This window comes from Dipodomys spectabilis, unplaced genomic scaffold (assembly GCF_019054845.1).
Source record: "Dipodomys spectabilis isolate Male_0828 unplaced genomic scaffold, ASM1905484v1 ptg000257l, whole genome shotgun sequence".
NCBI classification, from domain to species: Eukaryota; Metazoa; Chordata; class Mammalia; order Rodentia; family Heteromyidae; genus Dipodomys; species Dipodomys spectabilis.
Genome location: NW_024870934.1, coordinates 1,309,225 through 1,321,378, shown reverse-complemented (window position 1 = coordinate 1,321,378; position 12,154 = coordinate 1,309,225). Strand labels below are relative to the sequence as shown.

The following is a 12,154-nucleotide window of genomic DNA, read 5'->3' as shown; positions in this document are numbered from 1 at the left end:
GCCCTCCCTCAGCCTCACCGCGATGATGATGCCAGGCCCGGTTCTGCTCACTGCTCTCTCTGGCCTCACAATGCCCAGGTGTGGGGCGCCCGGGGCACCCTCTGTAGCATCTGTCAGGGGGCTGCCGTCTTCTGCTTGCCAGCCAGCGGGACAAGTGCCGCTCTCCTCGCGGCTACCCCGTGGTGACGGTCTCTTCCCACTCTTTATGTCCTCAGAGGGCTGTGCCGCCGGTTCTCACTGCCCTGAGATCTAGTGCTGCCCTGGGCTCCTGTCTTGGCCTGGCCGCTGGGGCCCTTGCCAACTCCCTGATGGGCAGGGTGGAAGGGCAGAGCCCTCTTTTGGGAGCCTTGGCCCTCGGAGGTCGGGCTGGGCCAGGGCAGGAGGGCATGGGGGCTAAGAGCCTGCCCCGGCTGCCGCTCTGGAGACGTGCCTGCCCCAAAATAGCCAGATGTATAAAAATAACCGCGGCTTTTGTTTGGCTTTTGCTTTAAAAGACATTTTTTTTTCCCTTTTGTACGGAACTATGCAGCAGCAGAAAGGTCAGCCGAAGCTGGCGGCTGAGGGAAGCAGGCCGGGCGGGGAGGGGCCATGGCCAGGGAGGGCCAGGGTCCTCACCCCTCCGTGCGCATACCGAGGATGCTGTTGGACCCCTGGGAGTGGAGAGGGACAGACAGGGGCTCTCCCTCGAGGGTCTGTGCCAACAGGAGATTCTTCAGGACAGTTAGTTGTCCAGGGCTCCACCTGACAGAAAAGGCTTGGATGGACGGACAGATGGATGGATGGAAGGACGGACGGGTGACTGGGATCTGAGTGCATCCAGGCTGAGGGACGGAAGTTTCCATGCCCCGTACCCTGCCGTCAGCATCTCGGAGTCAATATTTGTGAAAGTGCTCTCAGCTGGGAAAAATGTGGGGCCTGCGGACCTGGGAGGGACGGGGCAGCGGGCAAGCAAACAGCCCCGAGCTCTGCTCGGGGAAGGAGGGGCAGCTAGGGCAGCCCACGTCTGCATGCCCGAGTGCTCCCTCCTGCCCCTGATCCTCCGCAGACCCCACTCTGGCCTGGGACGATCAAGCGCCCGCAGCCTCTGCAGAGCTCCAGGCGAGGGGCGGGGCTGGGCGCAGGGACGGAGCCCTCCCCCCACACCCACAACCCCCAATGGGGAAGCAGTGGATGACCTCAGCTGGCAGCGATAAATAGGCCTGGCCCCTACCCAGGGAGGCTGGGCTTGGCTCCAGCCCATGGTGCCTATGCTACCAGGCTTCTGGCAGGGGCAGCAGCCGGGCCATGTCAGGGTCCCTGGGCCTCCCCTGCACTGGCATCCTGCAGCTGTACCTCCTCAAGCTGGAGCTGAAGAAGCTTCCATGTGGGTCCCAGGCTGGCTCAGGCCACTTGGGGCAAGGCGACTGGGCCCTGTGCGGCCCTGGGGGCTTGCCTAGGGAGCCTTAGGCTTCAGGGTGGTAGCCTGCTTACTGACACCTGCTGTGGTGAGAAATCCCAGAGCAGTGGGTTCCAGGATGGGTCCGTGCCTCTTGGCTGTGCCCAGCCAGACTTGGGGGTGTGGGTAATAGCCCATGGAGGTCTAGGACTCTGGGCAGGATGTGGAAATCAGTCTCCTTGTGCCAATAAGTAGGAGCTGAGCCTGAGGGTAGGAGCTGAGCCCGGGGTAGGAGCTGAGCCTGGGGTAGGAGCTGAGCCTGGGATAGGAGCTGAGCCCTGGGTAGGAGCTGAGCCCGGGGTAGGAGCTGGGCCCGGGGTAGGAGCTGGGCCCGGGGTAGGAGCTGGGCCCGGGGTAGGAGCTGAGCCTGAGGTAGGAGCTGGGCCCTGGGTAGGAGCTGAGCCCGGGGTAGGAGCTGGGCCCGGGGTAGGAGCTGGGCCCGGGGTAGGAGCTGGGGTGGGAGAGCCTCAGTGTGCAAGTGGCTGAAGGGCTTGCTGCTGACGGGTGAGGCCTGGCCCCACAGCTTCAGTTCTGGGAATTGAACCAAGGGTGCACAGGCTGAGCAAGTGCTGTCTCAGGGAGCTGTCCCAGGCCAGGCCAAGCTCCTCGGAGGATCAGACTGCTCCCTCTACCCCAAGTCCACTTCACACCAGGGCCTTGCTCCCCTATGGTGACCCCAACAAACTGCCCTCTTCCTCCTGATCTTGGGCCCACACGCTTCGTGTGCACATCCAGCCCTGGGCCCGGAGGGTCACCACGGAGTATGTACTGGTGAGACTGAGAGTGGAGGTATCTCGGCTGAAAGACCATGGGGGGGAGGGGCTGGTGAGGGGAAGGCAGCACAGTGTGTGGAGGGAAGACAGCTGGGGGTTTCCTGAGAAAGCGGGGGAATAGATAAGCTAAACTCAGGAAGGACTTCCTGGAGAATGTGTCCGAGACGTCCCGTGGCGGCTGTGTGGATGGGGCTGGGCTCCAGCAAGCTTTAGGGGGCAGGCATAGAGGGCGGCCAGGAAGACAAGCCCTCCTCAGCCTCAGCGTGGACAACACCTACCCTGCAAGGGAGAGAGCAGGGAGGCCAGACTCAGGGCGGGCCTCAGCATTCTGGCGCCCCAATGCACCGAGGCCTGGCTGGTGAGCCCGCTCCGTGTGTCGAGGCCTGGCTGGTGAGGCACCCCCCTCCCCCCTGGGCACCGAGGCCTGGCTGGTGAGCCCGCTCCGTGTGTCGAGGCCTGGCTGGTGAGCCCGCTCCGTGTGTCGAGGCCTGGCTGGTGAGCCCGCTCCGTGTGTCGAGGCCTGGCTGGTGAGCCTGCTCCGTGTGTCGAGGCCTGGCTGGTGAGCCTGCTCCGTGTGTCGAGGCCTGGCTGGTGAGCCCGCTGCGTGTGTCGAGGCCTGGCTGGTGAGCCCGCTCCGTGTGTCGAGGCCTGGCTGGTGAGCCCGCTCCGTGTGTCGAGGCCTGGCTGGTGAGGCACCCCCTTCCCACCTGGACACCGAGGCCTGGCTGGTGAGCCCGCTCCGTGTGTCGAGGCCTGGCTGGTGAGCCCGCTCCGTGTGTCGAGGCCTGGCTGGTGAGGCACCCCCCTCCCCCCTGGGCACCGAGGCCTGGCTGGTGAGCCCGCTCCGTGTGTCGAGGCCTGGCTGGTGAGCCTGCTCCGTGTGTCGAGGCCTGGCTGGTGAGCCCGCTCCGTATGTCGAGGCCTGGCTGGTGAGGCACCCCCCTCCTCCCTGGGCACTGAGGCATGGCTGGTGAGCCCCTGCTCTGTGCTGTGTGGTTCCCCAGAGGCCTCAAAGAGCTGGTTAACATAAAGGTGGAAGGTCCTGGGGTGGCGACCCGGTGAGGCTCCATCCCCGCAGGAGGCCAGGCTAGCTTGGGAGCTGGGCTTTCCAGCCCTCAGTCCTGGCCGGGAGCCTGGGATGTGTCTCCATCTCCTTGCCCAGGCCTACTGCCCAGGCCTGCAGCCAGGTTCCTGTGTGCCCACCTAGCGTGCCCTGACCACCCCCCACCAGGCCTGAGTCCAACGGACCAAGATGGCCCCGGGCCCCTGAGGAGGGGCTGGGGAGGAGGCTGGGGGTCTAGGTCCTGCATCTAGGTACGCCCAGGATCAGGAGGGAACCTTTCAGCAAGGGCTGGTTTCTGTTGTTCCCAGGAGAGATGAGTTCCCTGGTGGAGCTGGGGGTCCTCTGCACCACACCTAAGAGGGCAGGGGGTGGAAGGGGCCGAGGCACCCTGACGCCCTTGCCACACCCCCCTGCAGGTTTTCCATGTCGCCTATGTGCTCATCAAGTTTGCCAACTCTCCTCGGCCAGACCTCTGGGTGCTGGAGCGGTCCACGGACTTCGGCCACACCTACCAGCCGTGGCAGTTCTTTGCCTGTGAGTGTCCCGGGGCCACGGGGTCTGGGGTATTCCTGGAACGGGCTGGATTGCCATTGCCACACTTTTCCGAGGCCCCAGACACCAAGCCCTGCCCGGTGCCAACCTCCACAGGGCCAGGACCGAGGATGCGGGTCCCCGAAGGCGGAGTTTGCTGGTTTCATTCTGATGTCAGCCACAGTCAGTGCCGCTCCGGGCTGTCTCCTGGTGGAGGCTTCAGCTTGGGCTGCCCCCATGGCGATGGGGCTGCTTGGGTGGCTCTAAGCCCACTTCCTGCCCGCTCAGCCGTCTATGTGAGGCTAGCGGCAGTGTCCCTGGCCGGCCATATTGGCAGCATGCAAATGCTTCAGTTACACAGCCTGGTCACATGACCCTCAAAACTCCTCAGCCAAGAATAGGGGATGGTGCCCTGGAAAGGGCCAGGGGGAACTTGTTCTGGCATTTTCCAGGGAGAGGGCCAGCCATCGGGTATGAGCTAGTTAGTTCTGCACAGGTCTCCCACCTCCCTGACCCAGCAGGACAGACTGCCATCAGCCAGACTTCCCTCTGTCTTCCACAAGTCCCACAGCCAGTGGAACATGGGTGGGTGGGCTGCTGCCGGGCGAGACGCAGCCCTGTGCCTGGCGCTGGGATCCCTGTGTCCGGCCGGCCCGGTGCTCACCTTCCCATCGCTCTCTCTAGCCTCCAAAAGGGACTGTCTGGAGCGGTTTGGGCCTCACACCCTGGAGCGGATCATGCGGGACGACGACGTCATCTGCACCACCGAGTACTCGCGCATAGTACCCCTGGAGAATGGCGAGGTGGGCATGGGGCAGCGCGTGCGGGCCGGCCGTCTGGCGGCGTGGGCGGGTGGCCACGCCCAGCCTCACCGGTCACGCTGTCCGCAGATTGTGGTGTCCCTGGTGAATGGACGCCCGGGGGCCATGAACTTCTCCTACTCACCCCTGCTTCGAGACTTCACCAAAGCCACCAATATCCGGCTGCGCTTCCTGCGCACCAACACGCTGCTGGGCCACCTCATGGGCAAGGCTCTGCGGGACCCCACTGTCACCCGCCGGGTGAGCTCGCGGGCCTAGGCCCGGGGAGGGGGGAGGCCGAGCCGGGGGAGGGAGGAGGAGCTGGCTCTCTGCAGAAGCCCCCAGCCGAGGCTGAGGCCAGGTTGGGGGGGAATGGAGTGACCCCCCCGCACTCATGGGCCATGGGCACAGTACTATTACAGCATCAAGGACATCAGCATTGGTGGCCGCTGCGTCTGCCACGGCCATGCAGACGTCTGCGATGCTAAAGACCCCTCCCACCCTTTCAGGTAAGTCCTGCCTGTCTTCACCCAGAGGGATGGAGATGGTCGAGTTGGGTGTGGGTCTCAGTTTCCCATTCTGCACAGCCAGGCAGAGAGGTGGTGCTGGGTGAGCCTCCTCAGCTGGCCCTGTCCTGCCAAGGGGTTGCCTGTCCAGTGGGGTCCTGACCTCAGAGGGGACAGATGTGTCTTCCCTGGGAGCTGGCTGGGTGCTGGCCGTGGTGGGAAGGATGGCCAGGTCACCTGGTTGCCGGGGTCCCACCCCACCTGCAGCATGCGCCCCAGCCTCCAGGACCACCTGCACCGTGTCACTGTGACCCTCTTCCCTCCACCTTTTCCCCCTCTCCCCCCGTCCCCGGCCCTTGTGTTGTTCAGAGCCCCCAGGGTAGAGGGAGGGAGGTCTGAGTAGGAGCTGGCTGTTAGAGCAGCACGGACTACAGGCTCCTTCGAGGCAGGGACTGAAGTCCTGCCCTTGGCGCTGGCCCTCTGCCCGGGCGGACCCCAGCCCCACCGTGCCCCCCACAGGCTGCAGTGCGCTTGCCAGCACAACACGTGCGGGGGCTCCTGTGACCGCTGCTGCCCCGGCTTCAACCAGCAGCGGTGGAAGCCGGCCACCACCGACAGTGCCAACGAGTGCCAGCGTGAGTGCCCCACCCACCTCTGGGCGCCCTGGGCTCTCAGGAGGGCCGGGCCCTGGGGCTCGGCGCTGGGGAGGGCGGCTGACTGCGGATTCTCCCCAGCCTGTAACTGCCACGGCCATGCCCACGACTGCTACTACGACCCCGAAGTGGACCAGCGCAACGCCAGCCAGAACCAGGACAGTGTGTACCAGGGTGGGGGCGTGTGCATCAACTGCCAGGTACACTGCGGGGGGGGCGGGGAGGCGCCGGGGGTGGGCACAGGCACAGGCCCGGGCTGGCCTGGACTCAGCAGCCCCTGCCCCCAGCATCACACCACCGGCATCAACTGCGAGCGTTGCCTGCCCGGCTTCTACCGCGCGCCAGACCACCCACTCGACTCTCCCCACGCCTGCCGCCGTGAGTGGCCCGGTGGGGTGGGCGCCTGGGTGGCTGAGGAGAGGGCTCGGGGGACCTAGGGTCTCGCCTGCCCGCTGGAGGCCTCGCCCCCTGGCCCTCCGAGAACTAGGTGTCCCCAGCCACCGCCTCCTCTCCCCAGGCTGCAGCTGCGAGTCAGACTTCACGGATGGCACGTGCGAAGACCTGACGGGCCGCTGCTACTGCCGGCCAAACTACACAGGGGCGCAGTGCCACGAGTGCGCCGAGGGCTTCGCCGGCTTCCCGCACTGCTACCGTGAGGGCCGCGCGGAGCCGGGGCTGGGGGAGGCCAGTCCACTGCCCACGGCTGGGGAGCCCCGTGGGGCAGGGCACTGGGGGCGGGGCCGACGGGGGCCCGGCAGCCCTGGCTGATAGGGTGTCTCTTCTGCTCAGCTGTGCCCACATTCTCCCTCAACACTACCGGGGAGCAGGTGCTGCCGGCTGGACAGATCGTGAGTAAGTATGCCCCCACGGTCGGTCCCCAGGTTGGCCGCAGGGCTGGAAGCCGTGATGAAGCATGAGTGTCCATCTTAGTCACTGCCTGTGTGCGCGTGCCTATGTGTATGAGTGAGTGCACGCGTGCCAGTCCTGGAGCCTGAACTCAGGGTCTGAGCGCTGTCCCTGAGCTTTTTTGCTCAAGGCTAATGCTCTATCACTTGAGTCACAGCTCCACTTTTGGCTTTTTGATGGTTAATTGGAGATAAGAGTCTCATGGATTTCCTGCCTGGGCTGGCTTTTGAACTGAGATCCACAGATCTCCGCCTCTTGAGTAGCTAGGATGACAGGCGTGAGCCACCAGCACCAAGCTGACTCATTTATTTTTATACAAATAAAGCATATTCACCCTGGAAAATACCTTAAAAAAATACTGTATCTCAGTGGCAGATGCATGATGAGCACGTACAAGCCCTATTTTCCATCTGCAGTGCCCAGCCAAAAATAAACAAATGAAAGGAAACGACGGCTTTCCGTGCTGCCTGAGCTCCCGGTGCCCACGTGGGCGTGCTTTGCACACGCGAGTGTGCACACACAGCTCACTCACTGCTTGCCTCACCCACAGGGCCCCACGGACGTGTCCTTTACAGTCTGTGTCACACAGAGCGCTTATTTTACCAGTCTCGCATTGTTGGGAATTTAGGTTCTTTCCTTCCCTGCCTCTTTTTTTTTTTCTTTTTTGGCTTGCAGCTCCGGGCCTTGTGCTTGCTAGGCCTGTGTGTTACCATTTGAGCCATGCCCTCAGTCTTTTTGCTTCTGTTATTTTCCAAATAGCGTCTTTTTGCTGGGACCAACCTACAGAGTGAGCCTCCTATTTATACTTCTCTGTATCTGGGATGGCAGACACATGTTACCACACTGAGTTTCTATTGAGTGAGATGGGGTATCACATAATTTTTGCCTAGACTGGCCTTAAACCAGGATCACAGACACGAGCCACTGGCACCCGGAAGGATTATATGAGTATATGTAGGTTTTCATCATAGTACACACAGTAAAATGTAATGTCTGGATTCTGCCCAGCTCTGCGGCTTCTGCCACTAGGTTGCAGCTAGCCGTAGACCATATTGGAGCAAGTGGGCTGGTGTTACTTCCAATAAAACTTTATTTATAAAAACAGAGGAGTTCTTGCACTGTAGTTTGCCAAATTCCTGGTGTAGACTATGAAAATTCTTTCTCTGTGGGTCCATGGTAAGTTACCTAGGGCTGTATAGTATTCCACTTTAAATTTGTATATTATACAATAAATTGCTGCCTTTCCTGATAGCTCAGGCTGAACATAAGTTGTTTCCTTGGGTCTGCTTCCATGAGCAAGACTGGTTGACAGCTTCTCATTTTTGTCTGTGTGCTACCATGTTTTGGTTTAGCAAAATCCTTGGGAAATTGGCCATGTTCTTCTACGAACAGATGAGTTTAAAAATCACATGCATTAGTGCTGGGTTAAAGCTGGAAGGCGGAGTGCTTGCCTAGCATGCTCCACTTTCTTTCCTTCCCTCTGTTTTGAAGCAGTTTCACTCTGTAGCTCTGGCTGGCCTCAAACTTGTGATCCTCTTGTTCTGCCTGAAAGGATTGTAGGCAAGGCCTTGTTTTCAAAAGAGATATTTGATGAAGATTTTAAGTTCTTCCATGATGTTATCGGCCACATTTTGGCCTCATTTTACATCTTTTGGTTATTTTTCCTAGCAAATTGTTTATGTTGCACATCCAGATATAGTGGCCTAAAGTTATGGTCAACATTCTCTGTACTTTTTAATTCTCTATTCCTATGGTCCTCCCTCCCTCCCTCCCTTCCTCCCTCCCTCCCTCCCTCCCTCCCTCCCTTCCTTCCTTCTTTTCTTCCTCCATTCCTCAGCCTCCTGAGTAGCTAGGACTTCAGATGTGAGCCCCCAGTGCCCAGCTTTTTTACATTTGTGACAGATTATGAACAGTTTTTTCTGTTGAGAACAAATATTAAGTGTATTCAGAATGCCCCTTTCATGTTCTTTCTTTCTTCTTCCCACCTTAGAATTGTTTATAAAGACACCAGAAGTTTCTGTTGCGCGTGCTGGGGTTCTGTTTGTTGCTCTGCCTTTGGGCTTGCGGTGAGCTTGGACTGTATGAGCGCCGTTGCAGTTCTGGTGTGCCAAAATACTATTTCCCTTGAAATTTTTGTTATCTTAATTTCTAGTTAGTATCATACAAAATAGTGTAGGAAACAAAGAGCAAGCTGGGTGCCGATGGCTCACGCCTGTAATCCTAGCTACTCAGGAGGCTGAGATCTGAGGATCGCGGTTCAAAGCCAGCCCAGGCAAGAAAGTCCGTGAGACTCTTTTTTTTTTTTTTGTCGGTCGTGGGGCTTGAACTCTGGGCCTGGGCGCTGTCCCTCAGCTCTTCAGCTCAAGGCGAGCGCTCTACCACTTGAGCTACAGCGCCACTCCCGGTTTTCTGGTGGTTTATTGGAGATAGGAGTCTCACGGTCTTTCTTGCCCGGGCTGGCTTTGAACCGCGATCCTCAGATCTCAGCCTCCTGAGTAGCTAGGATTACAGGCGTGAGCCACCAGCGCCCGGCTATCCGTGAGACTCTTATCTCCAATAACCACTTGAAAACTGGAAGTGGTGCTGTGGCTCAAGTGGTAGAGTGTTCAGCTTGAGCTGAAGAGCTGAGGGACAGCGCCCAAGCCCAGAGTTCAAGCCCCACAACTGACAAAAAAAAAAAAAGAGAGAGAGAGAGCAATAGAGAGGTGACATAAAGTACGTTCTGTGCGTGTATGGGACTGTCACACCACGATGCCCTCCCTTTGTATAATTAACTCGTGTAATGCAGACACTCGTTACGGGAACAAGACCCAGTGTGAGCGGGAAGCTGGTTTTCCTGGGGGAGGGGAAGGGGTCTGAGCCTCCCCCACCCCCTCCTTGCAGACTGTGACTGCAGCGCCGCAGGGACTGTGGGCAATGCCTGCCGGAAGGACCCGCACCTGGGCCGCTGCGTGTGCAAGCCCAACTTCCAGGGTGCCCACTGTGAGCTCTGCAGGCCTGGGTTCTACGGCCCTGGCTGCCAGCGTGAGTGCAGACCCCGTCCTCTCCCGCGCGCGAGTGCCCCGCACCGCCTGGGCGCTGACCGGGCCTGGCATCCCCCTTCCTGCAGCCTGCCAGTGCTCCAGCCCTGGGGTGGACAGTGGCATCTGCGACCCGGACTCAGGCCAGTGCCAGTGCCGAGGGGGCTTCGAGGGGGCTGAGTGCAACCGCTGCGCCCCTGGCTACTTCCACTTCCCCCTCTGCCAGCGTGAGTACCACCCCACCGAGGGGGCCCGGGGCCGGGGGGGGGGCCTAGCCCGCGAGGCCCCGGGCCCCCGTGACAAGCTGTGCTCCGCAGTGTGTGGCTGCAGCCCTGCGGGGACCCTGCCCGGAGGCTGCGACGAGGAGGGCCGCTGCCCCTGCCGGCCCGGGTTCGAGGGCCCACACTGCGATCGCTGTCGCCCTGACCACCACGGTTACCCCAACTGCCGCGGTGAGCGAGGGGGCCGGGACAAGAAGGAGCTGGGTACCTGCAAGGTGCCGGAGCCTGACCCCCACTGTGCCCCGCAGCCTGTGCCTGCGACCCCCGGGGAGCCCTGGACCAGCTCTGTGGAGCAGGTGGCTCCTGCCGCTGCCGTCCTGGCTACATGGGCTCCGCCTGCCATGAATGCAGCCCCGGCTTCCACGGCTTCCCTGCCTGCGTCCGTGAGTGTCCTGGGGTGGGGGGGTGGGGAGGGGGAGGCTTCCTCGGCTTCCCTGCGTCCGTGAGTGTCCTGGGGTGGGGGGGGGGGCTTCCTCGGCTTCCCTGTGTCCGTGAGTGTCCTGGGGTGGGGATGGGGTAGGGGGGGCTTCCTCGGCTTCCCTGTGTCCGTGAGTGTCCTGGGGTGGGGGTGGGGCAGTTTCCACGGCTTCCCTGTGTCCATGAGTGTCCTGGGGGTGGGGAGTGGGGTGTGGGCAGTTTCCACGGCTTCCCTGTGTCCGTGAGTGTCCTGGGGTGGGGTGGGGCAGGGGGGGCTTCCACAGCTTCCCTGCGTCCGTGAGTGTCCTGGGGTGGGGTAGGGGGGGCTTCCTCGGCTTCCCTGTGTCCGTGAGTGTCCTGGGGTGGGGGTGGGGTAGGGGGGGCTTCCTCGGCTTCCCTGTGTCCGTGAGTGTCCTGGGGTGGGGGGGTGGGGGGGCAGTTTCCACGGCTTCCCTGTGTCCGTGAGTGTCCTGGGGTGGGGGTGGGGCAGGGGGGGCTTCCACGGCTTCCCTGTGTCCGTGAGTGTCCTGGGGTGGGGGTGGGGCAGGGGGGGCTTCCACGGCTTCCCTGTGTCCGTGAGTGTCCTGGGGTGGGGGGGTGGGGGGGCAGTTTCCACGGCTTCCCTGTGTCCGTGAGTGTCCTGGGGTGGGGGTGGGGCAGGGGGGGCTTCCACGGCTTCCCTGTGTCCGTGAGTGTCCTGGGGTGGGGGTGGGGCAGGGGGGGCTTCCACGGCTTCCCTGTGTCCGTGAGTGTCCTGGGGTGGGGGTGGGGGGGCAGTTTCCACGGCTTCCCTGTGTCCGTGAGTGTCCTGGGGTGGGGGTGGGGCAGGGGGGGCTTCCACGGCTTCCCTGTGTCCGTGAGTGACCTGGGGTGGGGGTGGGGCAGGGGGGGCTTCCACGGCTTCCCTGCGTCCGTGAGTGTCCTGGGGTGGGAGGGCAGGGGGGGCTTCCACGGCTTCCCTGTGTCCGTGAGTGTCCTGGGGCCTGGGGTGGGGGGGGAGGCTTCCACGGCTTCCCTGTGTCCGTGAGTGTCCTGGGGTGGGGGTGGGGCAGGGGGGGCGGGCTTCCACGGCTTCCCTGTGTCCGTGAGTGTCCTGGGGTGGGGGGGAGCACGGCCCCCACTCCTGCTTTCGCCCTGCCCTCCTCAGCCTGCCACTGCTCCGCCGAGGGCTCCTTGGACACAGCCTGTGACCCCCAGAGCGGGCAGTGTAGCTGCCGGCCCCGTGTGACGGGGCTGCGCTGTGATGCGTGTGTGCCTGGCACCTACGACTTTCCCCACTGCGAAGGTGAGCTGGGGTGGGGAGCGATGGTGTCCACGTCCACGTGTGTCTGGGTGCCGTTCATGCTCATCGTGCCTTCCTGAGGTCACCCCCTGTGCACCCACACTCTGCGTGTATTTGTGTGCGTGTGATGTGCACCCACGTGTCTGTACGCATGCTTTTCAAATAGTCGTGCTGGTGTTCACGTGGCTGCATGCGTGTGTGTGCGTGTCACAGGATGTGTGGGTGGTGCTGTCCAGAGGTGTCCTCACCTGGTCACAGCCATGGGCTGTGGTTCCTGCTCCCATGGGAATGCGGTTCTGGGCCGACCAGTCCCCGGGGAATGACTCTGACTTGCTTATCTCTAGCTGGACCCTGTCACCCCGCAGGCCAGGCCCCAGCCAGCCCTTCGCTTCCTGAGGTGAGCGCAGGCCGGCCCTTGAGCAGGAAGGTGCTGGAAGGTGCTGGGGGTCACGCCAGCCTTGGCCCCAAGCCCCTGACACCCTCCCCT

At 62.1% G+C, this 12,154-nt stretch overlaps 1 protein-coding gene across 1 annotated transcript in view; it reads left to right on the top strand.

The window, feature by feature from the left end:
* The window catches only part of Lama5 (laminin subunit alpha 5), a 43,545-nt gene that overhangs the window by 9,228 nt on the left and 22,163 nt on the right, over positions 1 to 12,154 (top strand). Inside the window, exons 3-17 of the mRNA XM_042699550.1 lie at positions 3,688 to 3,805; positions 4,487 to 4,605; positions 4,693 to 4,863; positions 5,014 to 5,111; positions 5,628 to 5,743; positions 5,843 to 5,961; positions 6,049 to 6,139; positions 6,279 to 6,413; positions 6,551 to 6,613; positions 9,551 to 9,691; positions 9,777 to 9,914; positions 10,005 to 10,139; positions 10,217 to 10,351; positions 11,533 to 11,670; positions 12,012 to 12,064. Coding sequence (XP_042555484.1) covers positions 3,688 to 3,805; positions 4,487 to 4,605; positions 4,693 to 4,863; positions 5,014 to 5,111; positions 5,628 to 5,743; positions 5,843 to 5,961; positions 6,049 to 6,139; positions 6,279 to 6,413; positions 6,551 to 6,613; positions 9,551 to 9,691; positions 9,777 to 9,914; positions 10,005 to 10,139; positions 10,217 to 10,351; positions 11,533 to 11,670; positions 12,012 to 12,064 — 1,770 coding nt within the window. The remainder of the gene's footprint in view (positions 1 to 3,687; positions 3,806 to 4,486; positions 4,606 to 4,692; positions 4,864 to 5,013; positions 5,112 to 5,627; positions 5,744 to 5,842; positions 5,962 to 6,048; positions 6,140 to 6,278; positions 6,414 to 6,550; positions 6,614 to 9,550; positions 9,692 to 9,776; positions 9,915 to 10,004; positions 10,140 to 10,216; positions 10,352 to 11,532; positions 11,671 to 12,011; positions 12,065 to 12,154) is intronic.